The 24,700-nt window shown below is 42.7% G+C and overlaps 2 protein-coding genes across 12 annotated transcripts in view; one reads left to right on the forward strand and one right to left on the reverse strand.

Moving 5' to 3' along the window:
- ZAR1L (zygote arrest 1 like) overlaps nt 1-18,326 on the forward strand; it is a 110,316-nt gene extending 91,990 nt beyond the window's left edge. Inside the window, exons 4-10 of one of the 4 annotated variants that reach the window (XR_009496610.1) lie at nt 808-1,928; nt 3,051-4,633; nt 5,370-7,603; nt 7,742-7,908; nt 11,778-11,937; nt 12,692-16,060; nt 17,154-18,326. The gene's annotated coding sequence lies outside the window, so the exon portion shown is untranslated. Of the gene's footprint in view, nt 1-807; nt 1,929-3,050; nt 4,634-5,369; nt 7,604-7,741; nt 7,909-11,777; nt 11,938-12,691; nt 16,061-17,153 lie in introns of those variants that run through there. The other 3 variants (XR_009496608.1, XR_009496607.1, XR_009496609.1) reach the window with 3 other exon arrangements.
- Nucleotides 1-24,700, reverse strand: part of FRY (FRY microtubule binding protein) — a 328,350-nt gene that overhangs the window by 13,006 nt on the left and 290,644 nt on the right. For 4 of the 8 annotated variants that reach the window (XM_059892004.1, XM_024999809.2, XM_059892005.1 and 1 more), the window contains 9 exons: nt 23,168-23,329; nt 20,631-20,705; nt 17,225-17,395; nt 10,950-11,150; nt 10,227-10,388; nt 7,402-7,568; nt 5,810-6,152; nt 2,536-2,685; nt 1,296-1,394 (listed from right to left, as the gene is read on the reverse strand). In XM_059892004.1, coding sequence (XP_059747987.1) covers nt 1,296-1,394; nt 2,536-2,685; nt 5,810-6,152; nt 7,402-7,568; nt 10,227-10,388; nt 10,950-11,150; nt 17,225-17,395; nt 20,631-20,705; nt 23,168-23,329 — 1,530 coding nt within the window. Of the gene's footprint in view, nt 1-1,295; nt 1,395-2,535; nt 2,686-5,809; nt 6,153-7,401; nt 7,569-10,226; nt 10,389-10,949; nt 11,151-17,224; nt 17,396-20,630; nt 20,706-23,167; nt 23,330-24,700 lie in introns of those variants that run through there. The other 4 variants (NM_001205616.1, XM_024999814.2, XM_024999812.2 and 1 more) reach the window with 2 other exon arrangements.

The raw sequence follows: 24,700 nt of genomic DNA on the forward strand, positions 1-24,700 counted from the left end.
TTAACTATCTAGTATAGTAACTAGTATAGATGTGAAAGGAACCTTTGGGTAGAACACAGCAAGCCCCGAAGAGCTGAAACTCACACTTGACATCAAAAGACTGGCTTGTTCACCAACCAGAATTAAAGGATTACTTTTATTAACTGATGCCCGAGAAGCTGGAAAACAGTGAGTGAAAGAGCCACAGAAATAGAAGACAAAGGGAATTGCTGCAGTAGAATGTTAGAACTCTCTCTTTGACAGTCATGGAAATGTAACAAGAAACAAAAACTTAAGAATGAATGTCTTCTGTGTATGAGGTACTTGTGCAGGGCAGTTTACATACACTCTTTCTATTTCAAAGGCAATATTGAGTTGGAGTTAACAGCATGAACCTTTGAATCCCACAGACCTGGGTTTAAATAACTACTTTTCAACCTCCCAGCTAATGAGAAGAATAATAGCAACTCCCAGGGTAGTTGCAAGCATTACATGATTTGAGAGAGATAACTCTTACCAGGTTATTGGATATATAAAAAGGACTCAGGAAAATGACAGCTGCTGTGACTATTATAGTGTATCACTGTCTTATAGATGATGAATCTGAGATGACAAGAGGTTAAGTAACTTATCCAGGGTTACTAACCCTTAAGAAACTGAACTGCAGTTTGAGTTCAAATTCCATCTGACTTCAAAATCTACGATCTTTTTATAGTGTCTGGTCTACGATGGGAAGTGCTCCCTGGAAATTACACACAAATATTTGTTGGAAATCAGGAGGTCTACATGGATGGTTTCTGAATCACTTCTGTCTGTAACATTTTACAGTTTACATCTTGGAAGGAAGGAGGAAGAAAAGAGCAGGAGCTGAGGCCAAGAGAACCCACGGTGATGGGGAGAGACAGCTACTGAGAGTGGTGGAGGAGAGAGATGAGATCCATCTCAACCAGTTTTGGGTGAGGCGAACACTGGAAGGACGCAATTAACAGTTTTATTAATCAATTTCTGAGAAAAGAGAGGTTATAATGTTGATAAAGTGATACACATTAAACAGATACCCACTTTCCCCAATTTCTTGGTTAGAAAAATTATAGGGCTAAAATTGAAAGCTGAAAAAATTTCTCTTTTGTAGGTATCATTTTTATATAACCCATACTATTGATAGTTCTACCACCATTAAGTTGGAAGACTGGATACGTCTGTCTTCTCCCAAAAGGGCCTCTCTTGTGTTATTCACATCGCCTCCCAAGAGCTCATGGTGGTTGGGTTCATTTGGTGTTAATGAAACTTATATGCACAGAGACACAGACGCTTACTGAGAGAGTGGCCTCTTTCCTGTTGTTGTAGGTATCCAAATATTCTTGCAGTTCTAAAACACTGAACTTGAGCTTGTCCAGAAGTCCACAAGAAAGGAGCTAATAAAGACAGGAAAATAATTTGTATTAAAATAACTTCCAGAGAGACACCTTGACAAAGGCATGGCCACACAGAGAGAAAAGAGAAGTATATTTAGATGTAATATAGAGTGTGTCGGGGGTGGCATCTGTTTTAATAACCTGTACAGTCTGTAATTTTGCTCCACTCTCAGAAGCAATTGCACTTGAATATGACTTGCTAATTTAAATTTCCTGTGAAGATACCCATTTCCCCCATATCAGTTTAGACAGACAGATCTTAACAAGCATTCTACAGAAGCCTGCATTAAGAATCGGCATCCATTTTATGCATGGACTCCAGTGTCTTCATCCAGTAGTACTCCGGGAAATGTGAAGACAGACCTCCAACTAGGTCTTTGTATTTAATTTGCATTTTAAATCATTTAAGATGGAAAGATTTCTCATATCGTATTCTTTGCTGCAAGACAGCCAACCACTAATCAAGTTCTTGGAAAGAATGACTCTTCAGAGACTTTCAGAAGTGAAGCACATCCTCACTGTCTCTAAACCCCAGTAAGTCCTGAGCAGATGAGACGGTTCTGTGATATGCATGGGGGTTGGAAAGAGGTGCCCCTCTCCCCTACAGAGAGCTCGCCGGTCTTGGAAGGTTAGCATTGTGTTTATATAGTCACGATTCAGCAGTCAGCCAGCGACTACTTTAATTATCCTTCAAATTTATCATCTGCAGTGGGGCTGGACGAATCCAGCAAGAGGGCAGGTGGTCTCTTGAAAGAAGAGAAAGTGATGACATGGTGCCTCTGGGGATCCATCTGGCTGGCTGACCTGGCATCATGGGGACTGGCTAGGGCTGCTCTGAGAGGTTAGCTCACCATGTTCACAGCCTTTAGGGTCATCAGAGAGAAGCACCATGGACACAGAGGGAGCACAGGGCTGGGGAGGAGGGTCTCTCCCTGATCTCCTGCAGTGACAGCCTTGGCTGGCCACGCACAGCCATTCCTGTGCAGACCCAGGCCTCTGGGGCTCCCATCATCACACAGCGCTGCTCACAAACACCGGAAGTATCTTTCCAACAAACTGTAATTACACACGTGCTTCCCTGAAGTTCCACACTCTCCGCTGGGCAGGCCGTTGACCATGGGAGTAGGCTTGGGATACTCACGGTCTCGGCGTCCACGAAGAGTGTGGGGCACTCGGAGCAGGAGGTAAGCATCTGGGAAGAGCTGACAAACTTGGATCCAATGCCCCGGAGGTTATCGCCAAGGTAACTGGCTGCGTCACAGGTTAGGAAGCAGAACCTCTTCTGAATATTCTGAAAGGCAACATAATTACTATTTGTAAAGGCCATGTTTTAACTTAGGCACTAGAAAAAAACTTCTTTAATTCTTAGGAAAATATCAAATCAGCACAGGTCCTGCATGTAGTGGCAGGCCTGTGTGTGTGTGTGAGATAGGAACAGAGTGAGTGTGGACAAAGTTTCTTCCTAAAATGTCATTTCCCAATGTGTGGATGCCCATGTATCTTTTAAATAAGTGCTGCTTTGCTTTTTTGCTGATGGCCAGTGCCAGCCAGAATCTTTCGCCTAGTGTGTTTGTCAGATGAGTAAGTTCTGAGATTACTTCAGTATGGGTGAGAGGAAAAAGGTCATGAGATACGACTCCTTTCTATCATTCCCAGATCACAGCTCCCAGAGACAGGAGGACTAAAATGGAGCCACAAAGTCTCTGAAGAAAGAAAGAGTATATTCTGTGTGGGACCTGTCTCCCTGAGAGCTTTGCACATTGTCACCTCATCAGTGCTCACAACCAGGTAAAGAACCTGAGGTTAAGAGAGGTCAGAGGACTCGAGATCATGCAAACAGTAAGTGATGGAGTAAGGGTTCTAAGTTCACATCCCTTTCATAAGTGATAATGCTTTGTAAACGTTACTATTCCTCCTATACTGCCTGAAGAAAAACCGTAATTAGGAAGAATCTGACTCATGGGGCCTGTGTCAGTGACAAAATGAGAACATTTTTAGCCCCAACTTCCAACTCAAAATATCTTTTAACAAAAAGAACAAAATATTTAACCAAAAAATAATTCCAGATCTAGGCATTCGCTTTTCCCAAAGAGATTTCATACCTTTTGAGTTGGAGAATCTAATCCACGAGAAATCCTCTCTGCCCTGCTATGGGGTACTTAGCAGGTCCCCCAAACAGCAGCAGGCTCTTGGTTCCTTATCAGTTATACTAGAAAAAAATGCCAACCGTGCTGCATATTATTTTTATTTAATATATCTGAGAGTCTTGTCATAACGCATAACATTATGTCTTATGGTGGTGTTCGTTTTATGTGCAATTTAAAATACTTGACAGAATGCTGCAGCTGAGAGGAGCAGGAAATGCCGTGTATCACAGAGCTATTAACAGATGACTGGCAGAGTGAGGAGGAGCCAGGTCCTCCAGGAAGTTGGGTTCTTCTCTCTCACCCAAGAATATGGTCAGACCTGGGTTTACATTTTATTGGACTGAGAGGCTGGGAACTTTAGCGCCACCTATGACTTCCATATAAAAACAGCATGTGATTTGGTGACATTGTGCACACAAATGACAATATTCTAACCCAGGAGCACAGGAAGGAAATAGAGTGACGGAGACACTTGGAAAGCCATCCCTGCTGGACCATTAGAAACCATTTCCTTGTTTTTAAAAGCAAAGTATTTTTGCAGTTAACCTCCTCTCTACTCCGTCCAGAATCCACCAAATACAGGGCAACGTGGTGTCCAGACCACAGGGGAATATCGGGAAACTAAGTAAACAGCCCCAGTGAGTGTGTGATGAAAGAACCGTAGACTGTGTGTCTGAAATGTGCTTCATTGCCAGCATACTGGAACAGCGACTTTGCTCTCAATCACAGAGCATCTGATGGTAGCTGAGAAAGTTCTTAAAGAAAAATGTAATATTAAAAAAAATAGGAGAAACACAATTTGTATTATTATTGCAGATAAATGTCTTAGGAATTGATCCAGTCAACTGATAAAAAAAAAATCCAAACTCTAGTGTTCCTCCCAGTACCCAGCCCCATGTACCAGCTCACATGACAACCTGTTGATGTACTGGCATTACGTGGAAACTATACTTTTGAGATGTACATTAAAAAAGTTTTTTTCCTGCTGCATTTACTGAGCGCCTATTGTGTGTGAGCCACTGTGCCAGCCACTGGAATCAAAGCAAGACACCGTTACCTGCCCTCCCCTGCAGGAGACAGACACCTAAACAGGTAATTCCAACAGTGTGGCAGATGCCTGGGATCCCAGGTCAGGAGTGCAAGGGGAGAAAGAGCTAAAGGAAGGCCTCATTCATGGAAGTGCCACCCCATCAGGGATCTGTATGTATTGGGAGCACAGCTGAGGGAAAACAGGCGGTGATGGTTCTCGGCAGAAGGAAGAGTCCTGCTCAGGACTATAAAGTTGAGCGTGCAGTCTAGTAACTAGTAAGACAGGATCACAACAGCCAAACATAAATATACACGATTAACCATTACTTAAACACAGACTTTAGAACAATATAATAAATTACATTTTTCCTGAATCTTTACAAATTTACCTCAAATGGTAGCTTTGGGATAGTTTGTTTTTAAATTTCAGTCTGGCTTAATGTTAGGGTGTTTCTGGATTCTTATCTTTCAGCAGCCCACTGTTTCCTGTTTTAAGGCTAACAGTCCCTCCAGCCCCCAGTTCATCCCAGACAGGTCTCATGAAAAGTAAACTGGAAAACTTGTGAGTGGGCCACACAAATAACAGAGAATATGGAGACACTAGCTATTAGTACTATTGGTATACAATCCTCTAAGAATGGAAGGGCCTCCAGGCTCAAAAACCGATTTTACTTTTATATTAACTAAATTATGGCTTCCTGAATTTGCAATTATTTAAAGCAGATGATCCCATTTTTTCCACTTTTCACATAATTCCTTGTTTTCCTATCTCTCCCTTTTGCCATGGTTCTTCCTGAAGGTGATCAGAGGGCCCCATTCCTCCATCCAGCACACATTACCATGCCTTATCTCATGATGTCCTCAAGAGAATCAACCTCTCAAAAAGTGTCACAGGCTGGCAGGTTGAAGGAATTCATGGTGAGTGGGGATAAAAGATAAGGAAAAACCACGAAGAAGAAAGAGGTACACCAGAGGTCGAAGTGGAAAGGAGCTGGAGGATGGGCTTGGCTGAAGACGCCACCTGTGGTCCCGAAGGCCTGGCTGCCTGCCTGTGCCTGATGACGCCAGTGAAAGCCGGAGGGGCCAGCGAGGATCACGTTCCGGCAGCCCGAACCACCCAGCACAACATCTCCACAATGAACGGAAGAAAGGATGAAGCAGAGGAAACTGAGGACAAAGTGTAGTGTAAACCCAGGGAGAGACCAGCTGGCAGCCGCGGAGCCTTTGTGGGCAGCGCACCTTAAACAGGGAGGAGAACACGTGGAACGTGTACACAGCACAGGAGCCGTCCGAGTCGCACATGAGCTGGTTGATGTGGCTGCGCCAGGCCTCCTCGGCGTCGTCACAGGCCGTGGGCTGAAAGGCGGCAAGGATGGCCGAGAAGAAGGGCGAGGGAGGGGGCGACACTCCCCTCTCACCTTCCCCAAAGCTGGAAAAAACGCAGACAACAAAGTCAGGAACAGCGTCCTCCTCACCTTTGCCGGCAGTGTCGGTTCTCACCCGAGGCACCCTCCTGCCCTCTCCTCCCGTGGGGGTTGCTTCTGGAGCCTGGCTCTCAGTCAGAGGTCTTGAGATTCTGATTCTAGAAAAGAGAATTTTTCACCTCTAGGATTCCGTAATTCCCAAGATTCCCCAATTCTGATACGGGACCGCTTTTTAGCCTTCAGCAACTGACCCTCACTTTCCTGCCGGCCTTTCCCCAGACACAGGGCACATTCACTCCTGTGCTTTGACCCATTTCAGTCTTTTTCATTTTTCACTTTAAGAAAATGAGAAAAATTTTGAATCTTTTCACTTTTCCTTTGTGGAGGGAGAGTAATAGTGGGTGCATACACATAAATGACTAGGAGAAAAAGGGCAGAGAAAGGAAAATAAGAGAAATTCACAGTGAGACAGAGGGAAACAAAGGAGAGAAAAATAAATGAACTGAAAAGTCAACATTTCTTCTCTAGGTATCACCCTAAGCTGTTTCTCTGACAAAAGGATACGTGTCACCATAACAGAAAGCCTCTGTCTAGCCACGTCAGAAGCAGTGTTCAGAGGAGTGATTTTAGGATTCTGACTTTCTTCTCCTGAAGCAGATCTGTAGCATTATCTGTGATTTATCCTAGATGCCACATTAAGTTTTTTTAAAAAAATCTATTCCTTTATGTTTCCTGTTTATATTCTCTGACTAGATCTCACTTGTCTCAGAAATGTCAGTCTTGAAGCTGAAAGCCACCCACATTAAAAAAAAAAAAAAAAAAGTAGGTATGTAGCTCATAAAGGGCCTCTTGTTCTGGTCTTTTAACTCAAGATGGGAAGAACTCCATTTCCAAGCCTTGCCAAGCTAGCTTATCTTCAAAGCTTACAAGGTCTGGACCACGTCCCCAAGGGCTCCTTTTTGGCTTTTTATGTTATTCCAGGGCTTTAGGGCTTCCCTGGTGGCTCAGTGGTAAAGAATCTGTCTGCAGTGTAGGAGACGCAGGTTTGATCCTTGGGTCAGGAAGATCCCCTGGAGAAGGAAATTGCAACCCACTCCAGCATTCTTGCCTGGGAAAATCACATGGACAGAGAAGTCTGGCGGGCTACAGTCCATGGGGTTGCAAAGAGTCAGACACGACTGAGCGCCTGAGTACATTATTATTCCAGGGCTCTAAGAGTTCCTATAGGCATAGCCTTACTGGTTCCGCATAAGGCCCTACACTGGAGCTGGAAGATTCCTTACTGGTTGACAGCCTTCCAAGTCATGTCAGCCCGGACTCCTTTGCGAGGAGGTCCCAGAGGCACAAGCCTGACGTTAAACTGGAGTTGGAGCAAACCCAGTATGACGTGCCATGTACACCCTTTACCTGGCAAGAGTGAAGTGGTCCAGCGCTCGGTTGCCTTTTTCTTCTGCGTCAGTCGTATCCAGGCTAAAGCTGTCGCTGCATTCGAAAGTGGCCGGGAGTTCATTGATGGAGCTGGAAAGGTCATCCTCCTGCACGGTGGCGTCCTCCTCTTCCTGGACGGCATCAGCCTGGGAGCAAAGGAGAGAAAGGAATCCCCCAACATGTAAGGATATCCAGAGGCAACTCTGAAATCCAGAGAATAACGGAAATCGGGGGCATCTGTCTTCTAGCTATGGTATAGTCAATTTGTGTAACCAGACTCAAGAATTCTCTGAAGCATTGTTCTTTATCTTCTTTTCAGCCTTTTCTGAGAGAGTTCCCAAAGAAGCTGTCAGAAGATTACCATATTTGATCCACACTTAAGGAGTATAAATGCTAAACTTGGAAGCGACCCCCTGGGTCTGACCTCCACTTTCAAAGATGAGGAAGTAGATACTCCACACAGGAAAAGGACATGCCTAATACCAGGTATGTAATCAGAGCCAAAGCCAGGGTGAGAGACACCCATCTCTGGATTCAGAGCTCTCTTCATTGTACAAGCCCAGTGTTCTAAAGCAAGTTACCTGGAGTTAACTCTCCAGTATATAATTTGTAGTATGTCCAATGTTACCGATAGAAACTAGAATTTAGAATCATCAGTGCCTGGCATAGTAAAGGCTCCTGAAGTCTCTGCCATGCCCATGAGTGACCCAGAGCTATTCATTGAGCCCGCCTCTTTGACAGGCCTTCCATACTGAGCATCCTCTGAGCTCCACATACATATATGCTTCACTCTTGGGAATATCCCCTGAAGGCAGCACGTATATATATGAGAGGCTGCTCTTGGGTTGCCGTAAAGTGTAGAATGAGCAGGGAGATGAGACGTCTCTAGGGTGGCAGAGCTGGGACCACTGAGAGGCAGGAAAGCAACTGGCAGGTCAAATGGAAAAAGAGGCTGGGCTTGAACCCAGGCCAGAGGGAAATCATCTGGAGGACCAGTTGTTCTTCGGGAGAGGAAGGAAGGCAGCCTGACCACAGAACAGAAGAGGAGAGGAAGAAAGCTTGTGTACGTGGTTCAGTGAGTCATTTTCTTAAAGACAAAACCAGGGCAAAATAGGCATATGAAATAGAGCGTTATCACGGTTGACATCTGGCTGCCCCTTTAGTATTTTGAATCTAGGATTAAATAGGGAAATTAGAAATGTTTACAGATATGTTAGGGAAATAGGTTATCTCATGTCTTTGAAGGAACTGCTTATAAATACTGAGTTTCAGGGGCTTATCCATATCTGTCTCTTCCTGCTCTTTAAAACTAGACTGGTGCCAACGAGACTGCCGACTGGTCTGGGTTATTAATGTATATAAACTTAATCTACTAGGGATAGGCTGAGATCTTATAAAAACATCTTGTTTTCTCTAACAATACAGATAAATCAAATTTTGCAGAAGCCCAGCTGATGTAAAAAACAGAGATAGCTTTTCAGAAATTAAACTCAGCCTTGCCCTGATAGATTTCTTTGTGAGTCCATGAAAGTATTACTTAGGCAGTGCTTTGTATGAGAAATCTATATAACTTAGCATTCAAAATAGACAAGTTGACTACTGCAAGACTGAGAAATAACATATGCTAATAATAACTTCACATTTATTTTGTGATGTCCGTTCCATGAAGTTTAATTCCAAAGGTTCTGGCATTTTAATCTCAGGTTTCCTTTCTGGTCCCCTTTTTGGCTAGAAAAGGATTCTGCTAATTCTCAGAATCCTGGTCACAGTCCTTTTGTAATGGGGAAATCTTAGAAATAATTATTTTTCAAGCTTCAATATTTTTAGGTGATTGCAGTTTGGTTGGTTGCCCTTGGTTTACAGTATATAGATTTTGCTAGATCTCAGATATATTTTTAGTACACTGTATAAGGATACAGAATAGCCAGTATTTTATTTTTCTGTAGAAGCATCAGAAAGAATATACTTTTATAAATCTGTTTTCTATGTATGTTTTCCTGTTTTCTCTTTTAAACTTAAACTACCATAACCAAATTCAAGTTAAAGAAAACTTTAATCCTAATAGTAATAGGCAATTTTGGAATATCTAATATAAGAAAATAAAGTTCTATACTATTGGCCATTTATGTGGATACATATGTGAACACAGTGTGGAAGTTGATAGTTTTATGGACAAAATGGCTTATGCAAATCAATAAAATAAACCTTAAATGAAATACACATTTTAAAGTTTTTCTAAAAAGCTGACCTTTTAAATAAGGAAATTCTATCCATTACTTACTTTTCTCCTCAGAGAGCCGATTAAGACAGTTTTGTGCATAATACTGTGATTGATACTGAAATTTGTGATAGCCCAACAAAAGGCGAGAATGCAATCAGTGCACAGCCTGTATAATTGGTTCCTACATAGGAAAAAATGTCACCCAATCTATGCATACACCCACACCTCACTTAACAGATTGTTTTATAAAAGTCATGACAAAGAACATCAGTTTCCCTGTCTCAGCCATCTGAGACATTTGTTTTGCTGTTAATCAGCAGTGTTTGTGCTCTCTGGAAAATGCAAAACGTTTCATCTTAAAAGGACCTCAAATCAAATCTCTTTCAACCAACAAGAAGATGGTTGCTTAGGTCTTTTGAGAGTAAAGCAACTTCAAAACCTAGGCTCAGGGGCACTAACAATTATTTCATAAAAGATAAAGATAGTCCCTCCACTTATAACCTGCTAAGAATGCTCAGAAAATTGGAAATACGTTTTTTTTTGGAAAGAAAACCACAACCAACAATTGCCAAAATCTCTTCACCTTTGAACCCTCAGAAATATGAAGATTATTCATATCAGGCAGAGCAGCATCAAAGCTAGCCATCCTGGTGTTAAAGGAGTGAGGGTCAGCAGGGGTCAGGTCACAGGCGGTCGTGAGTGATTCCATGGGGTTAGTCTCCTCCGAAGGGGAGAGATTCATGATCTGTCGAGAAAGCAAAGGAAACATGTGTGACGTTCCCATTCTTTACAAGCTCTGATTACTTTTTACATAAGAGTACAAACCAGTGTACAAGCTGGTTGCTAGTGGACAGGTACTAACTATTGAACATAGTAATACATACTTCCCTGTCATTAGAACTTAAACACCGCAGCTGGCAAGGCCCAGCACTGTAAGACACAAAGACCCCTTCTCTTTCCAGATAACCCCAGCAAAATGTCTTATTTCCTCAAACTTCAGATGTTGGAGGAATTTTTTTTTTTTTTTTAAAAGAAAGAGTTCAGCATAATAAGTTATTTAAGGAAAATCTAGGCCTGAACAAATCTGATGGCATTCAGGGCTGATGAAACCCCTAGTGGTTGTCTCCATTTGCACCCTCCAAAGAAGCTAGTTAGAATCAGACAGACCCCACCCGACAGTCTCAGATTTGAGTTTGGCAGCTGTGGGAAGTTTCTTTAGTTGCAACTGGAAACTGCCCTGCTGCCTGAATGACAAAGAGCAGTCTCCCAGTTTCTTGGGAAGAAGAGGTGGAGAGTTCCTACTTACGAGGTCAGAGTGCTCCAGGATCTGGCTGGTGGTGAGGTCCTCCTCCTCAGAGGACTCGTCAGAATCCTCGTGGTTCATTTTATTGAGGCTGGGAGAGCTTCCTGAGAGCTGGCGCTCCTCCAGCAGCTGCAGGTCACACTTGTCCAGACTGTCCAAAGAACGCCTGCGGACTCCCCAGTTGAAGTTGTCCATACTCTCGCCCTGAAATCACACCGTCAGCTGCTTTTTAAGGCCAGAATTCTCCCACATGTACAGCTTCACACATCTAATCAGTCATAGCTTAGCATCGATATTTTCATTATGAATTCTCAAGCCCTCACCTCATGGACACGGGCACCAATGATTTTGCTTACGTGTTGTGAAGAGTAGTAAACAGCACACTGTTTTCACCTAAATACATGTTAAGTCACAGATAGATGTGATCATACACTCTTCTTTGGCACAGTGGGTAACACTGTTTTACAAGTTGATTTGGGAATACTCTTAAAGAGCCATGTTAACAAAAAGCTATCAGAAAGAGACTGTTAATATCAACAGAGGTGTTCCTTACCTACTCCCTGACCCCCACTGTTTAGTACTGTTGTCCAGAGAACAAAGTAAGGGCTATGCTTGTGGCACAGTCCACAGCTTCTGGGTATTAAGTTGAAGAGCATTAGGTACACATTCCAGCCTGTTTCTGCCACAGCAGTTTTCACAGATAAAATGCAGAGTTAAAGGGTGTCAGAGAGCAGCTGGGCACAGTCAGACGATCATGCACGATGCAGAGGCCAGAGCAGCAAGGCTTCAGTTTTGCTTTAGGCTCATCTTTAAACAATTGTCCCAACACAGGAAACAGTTCCCTCCCTGGACCTGGAAGGATTGACCTGGTACCAGGGACTGTTGCTGAATTGTACATGTGTGCTGAGAACTGGGCTAAGCGGCAAGGTAGAGTGTTACAGAAAGATTCCAGATATATCTCAGGTTGTCTCTACAAATTATCATATATTAAGTAAGTTCATTTAATTGAATAGAATTTCTTCCCCCTAAAAACAAATGTGGGTTTTATTTCTCTCCAGGAATAAAACAAGAGAAATATTACTCACCCATTGGTGAGCAAATTTGAACCTAAACCAAATAGGTAATCTGAATAAAATCTAGCACAGAATCTTATCATGTACATTAGCCATTTTAAACACAGATGGTTCACTGAAATAAACTTTCTGATGAGAGCTCAGTTAATAGCATAATCATATAATTTCAGGGAGAGATGTAAATTACTATTAAAATTAATGAGTTTTTTCCTCTGGTTTTATGGGTCTATTTTTTCTGGCTTCTAATAAAATAAAGCCTACCATTCTAACAGATCTCTGGTATAATGCAACGGGTAAGAATCCTGAACACATTCTAGATATTATGTGGAAATTATCATTATTCACACCATTTATGATATTTATGATTATCCTTAGGACTGTTTGATTATACGACTCAGTATTTGATTTCTATAGTTTATAGCTCTGTCTGTACCTTTTATCTGTAACTACTGTGCTACATTACCACCAAATGATTGTTTTTATTTATTTTTTTTATTGAGGTAAGTTGATTTGCAGTGTTATACAATTGAAGTGTACAATATAGCAATTCACATCTTTTTAGATTATTCTCCACTTAAAGTTATTGTAAAATAGTGGCTGTATTCCCTGTGCTGTATAATATTTCCTCCTAACTTATTTTATACCTAACAGTTTGTTTTTTAACCCTGGTAGGGAAGGCTTACTATTGTGCTGGTATTTTAAAACAGCTGTTTCACGGAAAGAATGAAAAAAATGTGGAAGAGGCAAGAGCTCCAAGAAGAAAAAGAAAACACAGTATGTGAAGAAATAAAGAGGGTAAAGAAAAATGAGATTACAAAACAGAAAAAGGAATGTGACAATTACTGGGTGAAATGTACAACTGTGAAACAAATTCACAGCACTGATTCTCTTGCACTGAATCAATGGATGGATTGGATGAACTGTCTCAGGCAGCAGTTCTGGAAGTCGCCCACCCTGAACCTGGCTCACACTGAGCTGGCAGAGAGATATATCCAGGGCCAGGAGCGCTGCACTGGGCACAGTGCCACTGCGTTGATCTGACCACAGCTCAGGTGAAGAGGAACTGGGAGTCAGGGAAGCTGTTCTCGCAGGGATAATATTTGGTGTCCTGCTGGAGGATGCAGTAACTGCATCGGAGGCAAGGATGTTGAAACCGTTTCCCTAGTGGCGGCTGAGGGGTTGAAAGCAACAGTAGCCTGGCCTGTGCTGGAGTCTGTGGTGATTGAAAGTCCTCCGGGCCTTCTCACAGCACAGGACCACCCCCACTCGCAGAGCTGCCTTCTAGCTCCCCACACCCAGATGTCGTGTTTGCATTTTACGTCACCTTTGGGGTCAAAAGCCAAAACTGTGTGTGTGTGAGAAGACTGAGAAGGTGGCTGGCTATCCTTGATGGACAGTGTGCATATGTCGGTTATCAAACCTAAATAACCACTCAGGCAGAGTTCATACCGAGATGAGAAAATACTCACAATGGAATACTGTAGAAGTGCTGGAAATCATATTCGCTGATATTGGAATACCAAAAAAAGAATTATTGTTGAAGGAACGTAGAAGTCAAAACATGTTCCCCAAAATGACCCTACTCAGACTTAAGCCTATAAGACTTGGATATAGTGTGCTCGTAGGTCACTCTGTCCAGGATAACACTGGCTTATGCCTGTTGTCTGGGTGTAATCATTACCAGACTCCTTTTTAGTTGCAAAAGGTCCTCACTTGGATAGTCATTCACCCTACAAAGATAGCTCTTAATTCCTAGAAAATAAAAGCAGTTGATTGGAAGTGGACGTGGTGTATTATTTAGATAAAGCTTGTTGATTTCACTTTTAATAAAAGAAACCACAAACCCAAACCATTCCAGTTGTGCAGCTGCCTAATGAAAAATTATAGGATTTCTATGGATCATACTTAAAAACTCACCTTCCCTCAAGAGAGAAAATTATGCAACTTCCAGAACTAGACATATAAAGATTTTAAAACTACATTTTAAAATGTATTTACACTTTCAGAAAATATTTTCTTCCTCGAGCAACCAAGAAAAATACTTCTATCACACACATCTCAATACAAATGTGCAAATAGGCATACATACTCTCCAAGGGGAGAAAAAGCAATTATGTTGTTATAAATCTGCAGTGATGCAAAACACCTACTAGCGTATCTGAATTGAAAATAGTATCATCTTACCTGAAGTTCCTGGGTAGCAGATTGAATGGACAGAAAAACAAATAAGAGGTCTATTTAAAATGATTATATTACAGATACTCAAGTGCATTTGTCTTAGTTTTAACACAACAGCCACTAACAGTGCTACCAGTATATACTTCAGTAGAGGCGCCTTAAGAAGCAAAGATACACAAACCCGAAAGAGGAGAAGTAGTACCAAACACCGGAAATTCAAGGCCTCTTAGCAGTGGATGACGTAGCGGGTAACAAATCACAAATACAGTTTCTGAAATAGCTTTCCACTTCAGTGACAACTTTGGCCTGTCTCCTCAACACTTTTTTTTTTTTTTAGAATGTCTAAATTTTTATTTGTGAGAAAACTGTGAAATGTCATGGAAAGACTAATGAGGGTCATCTGCTGGGGGAGAAAAAGGTGGCATCACCTCATCCTGCCCACAAAACCAGAAGTGTTTGTGATCGGGCTGTTTCACTGCTGAGGTGCAATTAACAGCAAAGACCCAGCACCCTTTAAGGATTCTGAAGAGTTCAAGGCAAACCTTTCAAGACTTAGTCATACATTGAGACTAACGAAAGGAATACACATGACAAGAAACTTGTTTGTCTTTTTTTATAAATGCGTTTTGATCTAGAAGCCAAATATGCTTACCTTTTGTAGAGGAGGAAATACTGAAATTATTCATCAGTGACAGTACAGAGGAACAGACACTTAGAATGCCTATTCTGTGCCCAAAATTATGTGAGAAGCTTTACATAGGTCACCTTACTTGATCCCTCACATCAGCTCTACAGGCAGGTATTATCATCCCCATTTGATAGATGAGGAGCCAAGAGAAGCTGCTTCGCAGATTAAACTGGGTCAGAGGCTGAGCTAAAGTCAGAGCTGGACCTGCTTTGACCATCTGCAACTCTGTAAGTAGGCTAGAATCCCTTATTGTAACCTTGTGGAGAAGTAACATTCTCAAATAGTTTATCTTATTTGGATAAAATACATACTGTCACACTCTTGTGTTTCTTTTAAAATCATAATCATACAAAGTAACCACTATTTTTTTTTTCTTTCTAGTTCTTATTGGCTAGGAGAATAGAGAAAACCCTACAAGGAAGGCATAGTATCTATCACTTGCTGTCCCTGACAAACATTAGCATAAAATTTGTTTTCAAATGATGAGCATCTAAGGTTTTCCTTATTTTGATAGAAATTAACTCTGCAATTGTGTCTGATTCTTCTACTTGATAGCATTCCTGCCAGATCCCTTCACACAGCCCATTTGTCTTTGTATGAGACTGAAAAAAGTGATGCTTCTCTTGTTTCATCAATTTTTCCCTCCTCATTTTAACTTACAGAGTGAAAAGGGTACTACCTAAGCTTGAATTCTAGCCTGAGAGCAAAGATGAGGTCAGTTGCCAAAATTAGGAAGTTAATCTTTTGACATTCCATTTGACATTCCAAAATGACCTCTAGCTCATTTTGAAAATATTCAAAACAGCTGTATTTTGCATTACACTTTTTAAACAGTTTTCACCACATGTACTTGTTGATTTCTTTATTGCTAGTTATGGTTAACACAGAAAACTGCAGAACTGTTTCCTGGTTCAAGAAAATTCAAGGTGAAGAGCTGACATGTTTTAAAGGTGCTTTGCAGTCAGTGCCTTTAGACTCTTAAAAGGACTGGATCTGATAGACCTGTTTCCAGGGGAAGAATTGGGGAAGGAAACATTCTTCATTCTGAGGACATGACTCTTCCTTGCTGGCACAGACAGCCAGGGTCGTCAGTGGCCAGTAAGGACAAAAATGGACAGCTCCGTGACCTAGCCTTGACACGAGTGGATTGGTCAGCAGGTGTTCTTTTAGGGAAGGTAAGCAGTTACCTGAAGTATCATTTCCCACAAGTTTATAATTAGGAGGTGCCCACCTGCCATAGGGCTTCCCTGGTGGCTCAGATGGTAAAGAACCTGCCTGCAATGCGAGAGACCCAGGTCCGATCCCTGGGTTGGGAAAATCGCCTGGAGAAGGGAATGGCAACCCACTTCAGTATTCTTGCCTGGAGAATGCTATGAACAGAGGAGCCTGGCAGGCTACAGTCCAAGGGGTTACAAAGTCGTGTCAGACTTGACACAAGTGAGTGACTAACACTACTACTACTACTTACCATAGGATATGACAAGCTTGGAATCTGGGCTTCCATTTGAACTGTGTGACTGGCAGAAAGCCCTCTGTCTGGGAAGTATAATGTGGAGCCCAACACACACCAGGCTGGGTAGCAGGCATTTTTACAGATGGCAACCTCATTGAAGGGAGCTTAGTGCCCATCCCAGGAGGAAAAAGCCTGCCTCTCAGCTGGAATATGCCCCCAAGCTACTAAAACAATGCTCCTCCTTCCACTCCCAGTTTTCAAAAACATGACTCATAACTGAAGCAGCTTATTACCACAATTATCACTCAGATACACAGATCTGCATCTGCCTGTTCAGACTTGAATTCAGATGCTCCAGGTGTCAAAAACCAGCCAAAAGCAGAGCCAGGAGCTCTCTTACATGTTAAATCTAATTTCAAGTTCTGAGGAATTCAAACAGCACAAAAATGCCAGGCCCTCGGGCTCCGGTCGCAGGCTGTAGCAGGCAAGCTTTGAAATCACCACATAAGAGCAACTTCATGCTTAATGAAATGCTTTGCCTGTTTTTCCCAGGCACCAGAGAACAGGCTGAGACCCTCAGTGTTTCTGGTTTTTTTTTTTTTTCAAGTTCACCTTTGGACTAGACACACACAGAGTCTCCGTGTGGCCATTCAAAGTCAGATCTCTGCCATTTAGAAAGAACTTGGAACCGCTTTGGCCCTGGGCTCAGACAGGAAGGGTGGGGTGACTTTTGACCAAGTTAAGCTGCTGTACTTTAAATAAACTGATCCAAAATAAAGTTTACAAGCTTTCTAATTAAAGAACTCACTATTTAGCAGGTAGAAAGAAACCGTTTCATTAGCAAAGAAAAGGCTGAGCGGATGGTTTTCACTGAGCCTGTGCCTACCTCGCCATCCTCCAGCTCCACGTCTAGGAAGTCGAAGTCTCTGAAGACCCGGAACTGCTGCTCGCTGTTGGTGTCATCCATGTTCTCCTGCTCCCGGGCCCCGTCCTCGGACGACACCAGGCTCGTCTGATGCTCCAGCAGGTCCAGGTCCCCGCACGACGAGAAGATCACCTGTGAACCGAGAGGGCTCTCCTGAGAAACCGCTCTCCCTTCGGTGGTTTGAGCTACAGAACCCGTAACTGGCTCCTCGTAGCACTGTATTTCCAGTACACACCTAATTCCTTAAGTGGGTATTTTTAGAATGTTCTCTTATTATTTATGTTGGACAGGTGCCTTCAGATTAAACTCGTTGCAAAGACGCAAGTTCACGTACTAGGAAAATGTTAGAGTCAAATCGTTGCTTCTTAATGAAGACTGGATCCTACGTGTGTGTGTGTGTGTGTGTGTGTGTGTTTGAACTGAGCGTGTCTGTGTTCACAGACAGTCTACAGCAGCCAAGAAATTTTCCATTGTTTCTACACTGACTGAGGTTAGAAACTGTATAGATTCACATACACATACACATCACATACATATTATCACCTAAGAGTTTAAGGACTACTGATGCCAACAAAATGTGTTACTATAGAACGAACTGTGAGAGCAAAGGATTTAACCCTTCGAGAGATAAATCAGGAACTGGTAAAGAAAAAGAAACCTAAGTCAAGAAGTACAGAACTTGTTCATTTGAATTACAGAAGAGAAGCTGAGCAGCCGTGTTCAGAATTCACACTCAAATTCCTGTCATGTTGATTTAAACAAAACTTTTTTTTTTTCTACTAAAATTTTAGTATGTCAGCATTTTAAAATTATATGTATAGGTTCATTTTTCTTGGGCCATTTTAATATAACTTCTTAGGAATAACAGACTTGACATAAATCTAAATGTTTTGCTCTGCAGCCTCTCCTGAACATATAGACTGATATTAAACAAAATGAACAATGTTCTTTTAATTTAACCATTATAACCTCTTGGTCTTCCTTGAAAGTAAAATTTCATTCATAAGAATTTAAATATAACAACTGTCTTTCAACAGGAAAAAGTAAATGGATTTTAAATATACTTTTTTTTCCTCCTGTGTTTTAAGAACAGTCATAAGATTTGCACTAGGTTTTATACAACGGCACAACACACAGTCCGTACAGGGGTTGCAAATGGGTACCTGAGATAAAACAGCACTGATGACCAGCCACCTAGTCAGGGAGAGATGAGAGACTAGAATTCTTTTTTTTTTTTTTTTTAATGTGTCAGTTTCTACTGTATAGCAAAGTGAATCAGTTATATGTGTATATATATCCTCTCTCCTTTAGATTTCCTTCCCACTAGGTGACTACAGAGCGCTGAGTGGAGTTCCCTGTGCTATACAGGAGGTTCTCATTAGTCATCTATTAGTATTTTATACATAGTATCAATAGTGTCCGTTCAGTTCAGTCGCTCAGTCGTGTCCGACTCTTTGCGACCCCATGAATCGCAGCACGCCAGGCCTCCCTGTCCATCACCATCTCCCAGAGTTCACTCAAACTCATGTCCATCGAGTCAGTGATGCCATCCAGCCATCTCATCCTCTGGCGTCCCCTTCTCCTCCTGCCCCCAATCCCTCCCAGCATCAGAGTCTTTTCCAATGAGTCAACTCTTTGCATGAGGTGGCCAAAGTACTGGAGTTTCAGCTTTAGCATCACTCCTTCCAAAGAAATCCCAGGGCTGATCTCCTTCAGAATGGACTGGTTGGATCTCCTTGCAGTCCAAGGGACTCTCAAGAGTCTTCTCCAACACCACAGTTCCAAAGCATCAATTCTTCGGCACTCCGCTTTCTTTATAGTCCAACTCTCACATCCATACATGACTACTGGAAAAACCATAGCCTTGACTAGATGGACCTTTGTTGGCAAAGTAATGTCTCTGCTTTTGAATATGCTATCTAGGTTGGTCATAACTTTCCTTCCAAGGAGTAAGCGTCTTTTAATCGATATTGTATATATTGTCAGTCCCAATCTCCCCGTTCATCCCACCCATCCTTCCCCTGCCTGGTATCCATATTTGTTTCTACATCTGTGTCTCTGTGTCTGCTTTGCAAATAAGCTCACTTGTGCCCTTTTTCTAGGTTCCACATACAAGTGGTATCACATGGTGTTCTTCTCTTTCTGACTGACTTCACTCTATGACAGTCTCTAGGTCCATCCACGGAGAGACTAGCACTCTGATTTCCTCAGCTGAATGCTCCCTTTCCTAGTTAGTGTGGCTTTTCGTATTTGTAACACAGTAAACAGTTCTAGCTTGAAAGGCCACAGCACAGAAGCAGGCAGTTGGGATCTGAAGGGGAAAGTGTAACCACAGGGACAGAGAGAAGTGGCCCTCGCTGGCTGTGCTGCTGTGGAGATAAAGGCTGCCATTCCCCTTCCTGGTGGGCTGGGAGGCTCCGTCCGCTCTCCCAGTTGTCATCCCTGGTCCCTCTGCCCTCCGTGATGTCACAGGAGCAGCAGCAAACCCACCAGTCAGCAACTTGGAAGGTAACTTCAAAGGAGGCAGTGCTTCTTGCTGGAGCACATTCCAGGGTGATAATAAGTATCAGCCTTTACTCTAGGAACCTATGAGTCTCTCAAATTTCACACAGTCATGAACTACATTAGCATATACATTTTGGAATTTTAAAAGCAATTCCACAGAGAAACCGTTTGCTGGTTCTTACTTTACTTGAAAATAACTTGGTTTGCAATCTTTTCTGGTTACTAATAAAGATGCTATAATACAGATGAAATAAAAATACCTGGCAAAACCAAACCTTTTGCCGCAGTGTTCGCACACACAGTTTTAATTTTCTAAATTTTTAAAAAAGCTTCAGAAGTTAACTTCTGGTACTTATTATTCATTTTATTTCAAAGCCCAATGGTATATATATTTTTCCAACTGTAAAATCAGTAGAAGTTTATGCAAGGAAAAAACATATCACTGTTTTCACCTTTACATGAGTAAAACAGTGACATCACGTTAAGAAATGTGTGTACAGAGTCAAATTATATGCCAAAGGAATGTATATTGTGTACAGCAGTGCAGGAGAGTCACATACACCTATTTTAAGAAAATCTGGGTATATTCTTTAAAAATCAAGATACTAAAAAATAAAAATAACTTGAGTTTTTATTTACCAACTTGAGTTTCTATTTGCCAGCTGGAGCAGACAGCCAATAACATCTTTCAGTGTTTCTGAACTAAGTAAGATTAAAAATCATAGTGTGGAGACAAGTCTAAGAGATTGATCAAGATGATGGATATCACACTTGTAATTCATAGTTGAATCATCTAAACTACAAGACCAAAAGCAAAAGCAATACCAAAAGCGAAATAAATACGACACACGACAGAACTCACGGATGGATTCTTGCTTAATCCTACTTCCTGGCCACACAGAGAAAGGACGTGCACCAACTTCTCTTTGGTCCTCTTCTGGAAAAGAAGCACACAGGTTTTAATCTGGGGACCTGTGATCAAATCTGGTCTCATCCTGTGGCCATCAGCCACACGGGGCTAATTACTGAGATGTACCCAGTGAGAACAGAGAGATGTAAAACACAGGAAGAGCTGGTATGAAAGAAGAGTGTGAAATAGCTCATCAATGACTAAATATTGATTATATGCTGAAAAATATTTTAGACATATTAGCTAAAATGTTACTAAAATTAACTTGACCTGCCTTTTTTTTTTTTTTTACATTTTTCAAAAGATGACTGTTAAGAATACTTAAATGAGGCTCACATTGTATGTCTACTGGACAGTGCTGATCTGAACATTCCTAAGGGAGAAGATATGAAAGTCAATCCCTTGGTTCTTAGCAGATACTCATTACTCCCCTTGGTTATCTTTCTTGTGTGCTACAACTTTCAGTCATTAGCAAGCCCTTCATTACACCTAAATTAAATCTCTTATGTTACAATACAAATCTCTTTACCCCAAATGGGAGGATAGCTTTACTTTCCGCAGATTTAAATTTGATTATTTGCAAGCCATGTTAAATCTTTCTCAACTTATTCTTCCTATAGTTAAACAGATTCAATTCCTTTTGCTTTTCTTCATAAACCTTACTTTTCAGTTCCTTAAGCATTGGGATTCTTCACAAACCATCACATTTTCCAATGACATAGATAAAGTAGGTCTCAGAATGATGGGTGAGTTGAGAATGAAAAAGATGAGTAACCAGAGCCTAAAAAATGTCAACATGCTTCAGAACTACTCTTAAAGCAATCACCCTAATCGCTTGAAAATGACTTTTTTCCTTTTTAACCTGATTTAAGTTAATAGAGAGCCTGCAAGGAGGCCAGGATCATTCACAGATTTTCCTTCTTGATGTAACTCAGTTCCCTGCATCCTTCTTGAGACACTCAGTATGGTGTCACTTCAAGGTCAAAGACAGGAGGCCCTTGGTGTTGAAGAATGGCAGAAGATTCCTTAACCTCTTTCTCTAGGTTTTAGTGGGCATTCTGCAGTTCTGGGAAGGAATCAACACAGAGGAACATGGAACGGGGCTGTGCATGTGTCTTTTTTCCAAACCCCCAAGAGAGTAGATCGGGTTCTCTGTCCAGCCCACAGTGAACACCCGCTGAGCACCAGCTCGGCTCCAGCAGGGGCTGCGCTGGGGACTCCATCTTCCCAGCCTCTGAGAGAGAGGATGAGTCCTGCTGGGCGTGCACACTAAGGGGTTTCCCTCTGCACAGCGTCCACTTCTCCTTCTCCTGGTAACGCAGCTCCTTTTCATATTGGGACGGCTCTTCTCCCACCAGGAGACACTTTTCCTCCCTCGTAGGGATTGCAAGAATCCTTTCTCTATAATGGGGCTTCCCTGGGGGCTCAGATAGTACACGATCTGCCTGCAATACAGGAGACCCAGGTTCGATCCCTGGGTTGGGAAGATCCCCTGGAGAAGGGAATGGCAACCCACTCCAGTATTCTTGCCTAGAAAATCCCATAGACAGAGAAGCCTGGTGGGCTACAGTCCATGGGGTCAGCCAAGAGTCAGACACGGCTGAGCGACTAACACTTTAATTTTCTCTAGAATTGCTGTGGATGTCAGGGAGGGAAGGCCTCTACCCCGAAATGGTCAGAGACAAAGACCATGTAAATCTGGAGCTGCCAGAGGTCGCTGGCGCCTCACAGGGAAGAACCTGCCTGAGGATGAAGTCAGCAGAGAGGAAAGCAGGACTTTGGGACGGGAAGGTGGGGCCATGAGGAGGAGGGAGAGGGTCTAAGGATTGTGTGTGCTAGAATCCAGCTCCACTTGAAGCCGCAATACAGGAGTGAACACATGCCTTTTTCACTTCAGGCAGTTTTTCACTGGGCTTCTGGCACATGTCACCCAAAGAGCCCTAAATAATGCACAGGTTTCACTCGACAGCAAGTCCGGTGACATCAATAACCCATAGAGTGAATAGAGACAAGGCAAGCACGGAGGAATCTGGGCGCCTGCTCTGCTCATGTCAGCCATGCATGAACCCCTTGACTGGATCCAGGGCCAGTCCACAGGACAGTGTGCAGCCCTGCCACAGAGGATTGGTTGGGAGAACTAGGATTTATTATTTGGAGGAAATAGGACTCATCTGGGTGAGTGGTAGAGGGGGTAGGTTAAGTGTCTGAAGGGCTGCCATGTGAGAGATCTGATTGCATTTTCTAAGCCTTAAGAGAACTAGGATCGATAAGTAGAAGCAACAGAGTATCAGACTTCAACTCAACATAATGAACTCTTCAAAGAGTAAAGGGGTCCCCTCGGAATACGGATGCCATGAGCTCCTCATCACTGAAGTGCTGATGCCCAGGTGGGTGACATCAGGAGGGTGGCTGCCCAAATCGCGTATCACAGCTGGATTCAATGGGCCCCCTAAGCTCCTGTCCAATCCTGCGAGTCGAGGACTCTTTACCTGGGAGTACTGGGGCCTTTTCCAGCTGACAGGGACAAGGACGTTGGAGTTGGAGCCTGAGGAGGTGGAGGATGCACTCCGGGTGACGGCCATGGCCCTGGGCTTCCCATCACGCCCAGAGGAGTTCTGCAGTTCATCATACCGTCTCCCAATGATGGGCGTCTGCAGGGAAAAGAGCAGAGAAGCATACATTCTTCTGTCTCATCCACAGTCCTTAGTACGTGGCTCGGTCTCCCAGCAGCAACCAAGAACTGCTTATTTGATGAAAATGTAGAGAAGTTCAGTGTTACACGGAGGCTCATTTCCCTGATGTTCAAGAACACATCCTAAACCATTTTGCTTCCCTAGTGGCTCAGATGGTAAAGAATCCGCCTGCAATGTGGGAGACTGAGGTTCAACCCCTGGGTTGGGAAGATACCCTGGAGAAGGGAGTGACTACCCACTCCAGTGTTCTTGCCTGGAGAATTCCATGGAAAGAGGAGCCTGGCAAGCTACAGTCCCTGAGGTTGCAAAGAGTCAGACACAACTGAGTGACTAACACAAAAACCATTTTGCATCTTCAACACCTTCCCACCCTCTTGAGCAACTGAAAACAAATCCAATTGCTTGTTCTTAAATGCACTTCAGAAATGACTGTAAAGATGAGAAGGGAAACATGCAGGAAAGCAAATTATTTTCAGATGTTTAAGCTTGAAAGACTTTTAAGACCAAAATTCCTTCCCTTCATTCCAACCTGTAATCACCAACCTTATACTCTCAAGTATTTAAAAATTTATTTAAATCTATGTTTTCAGTTATTTAAATGAAACAGTCAGGGCCAGGTTCTTGGGCAACATTTAAGAAATTTCACTTCCTGAGAGGTCTGTAATGTGGTAGCTGGGTAGGCAGCACCTCCCAAACTTCAGCCCCAAGGGGGTCTCTGCAGAAGCCTGTTCACAGGCCCACATTCAGAGATGAGAGACACTGGCTGGGCGTGTTCCACCTGTCTCTCCAGGCCCATCTTTCTGGAGCAACTGGGTATCTGGGGCGTGCAGCTGACTGGCTACAGGTCTTCTGTACCTCTTTTGAATAGAATGCTAACCGGTGCTGCTAAGTCGCTCAGTCGTGTCTGACTCTGTGTGACCCCATAGACGGCAGCCCACCAGGCTCCTCCATCCCTGGGATTCTCCAGGCAAGAACATTGGAGTGGGTTGCCATTTCCTTCTCCAATTTGGAACAGAATAAACTTTAGTAAAAGAGTAAGCACCCCTCTCCTGCCCTAGCAATATAAACTGTTTAAAATGGAAAAATACTGATTTGATACCTTAATGTCATATATAGACATCACAACAGTAGCAATAAACAGCGTCTCACCCTGAGTGTTGAATGGTCAATGGGACGATTGTTTGAAAAAACCCAATCTGGCTACAACTGAGCCGATAAGTTGCATGTCAGCAGACCTAGTTTATTCCTTCAGTGAACTGATTCATTCAGCCAAGCTGAAGAATGTGCATGAAGTACGTTCATGCATTAGACACTGTACAGACCGTAATT

Source organism: Bos taurus, chromosome 12 (assembly GCF_002263795.3).
Source record: "Bos taurus isolate L1 Dominette 01449 registration number 42190680 breed Hereford chromosome 12, ARS-UCD2.0, whole genome shotgun sequence".
In the NCBI taxonomy this organism is placed as follows: domain Eukaryota; kingdom Metazoa; phylum Chordata; class Mammalia; order Artiodactyla; family Bovidae; genus Bos; species Bos taurus.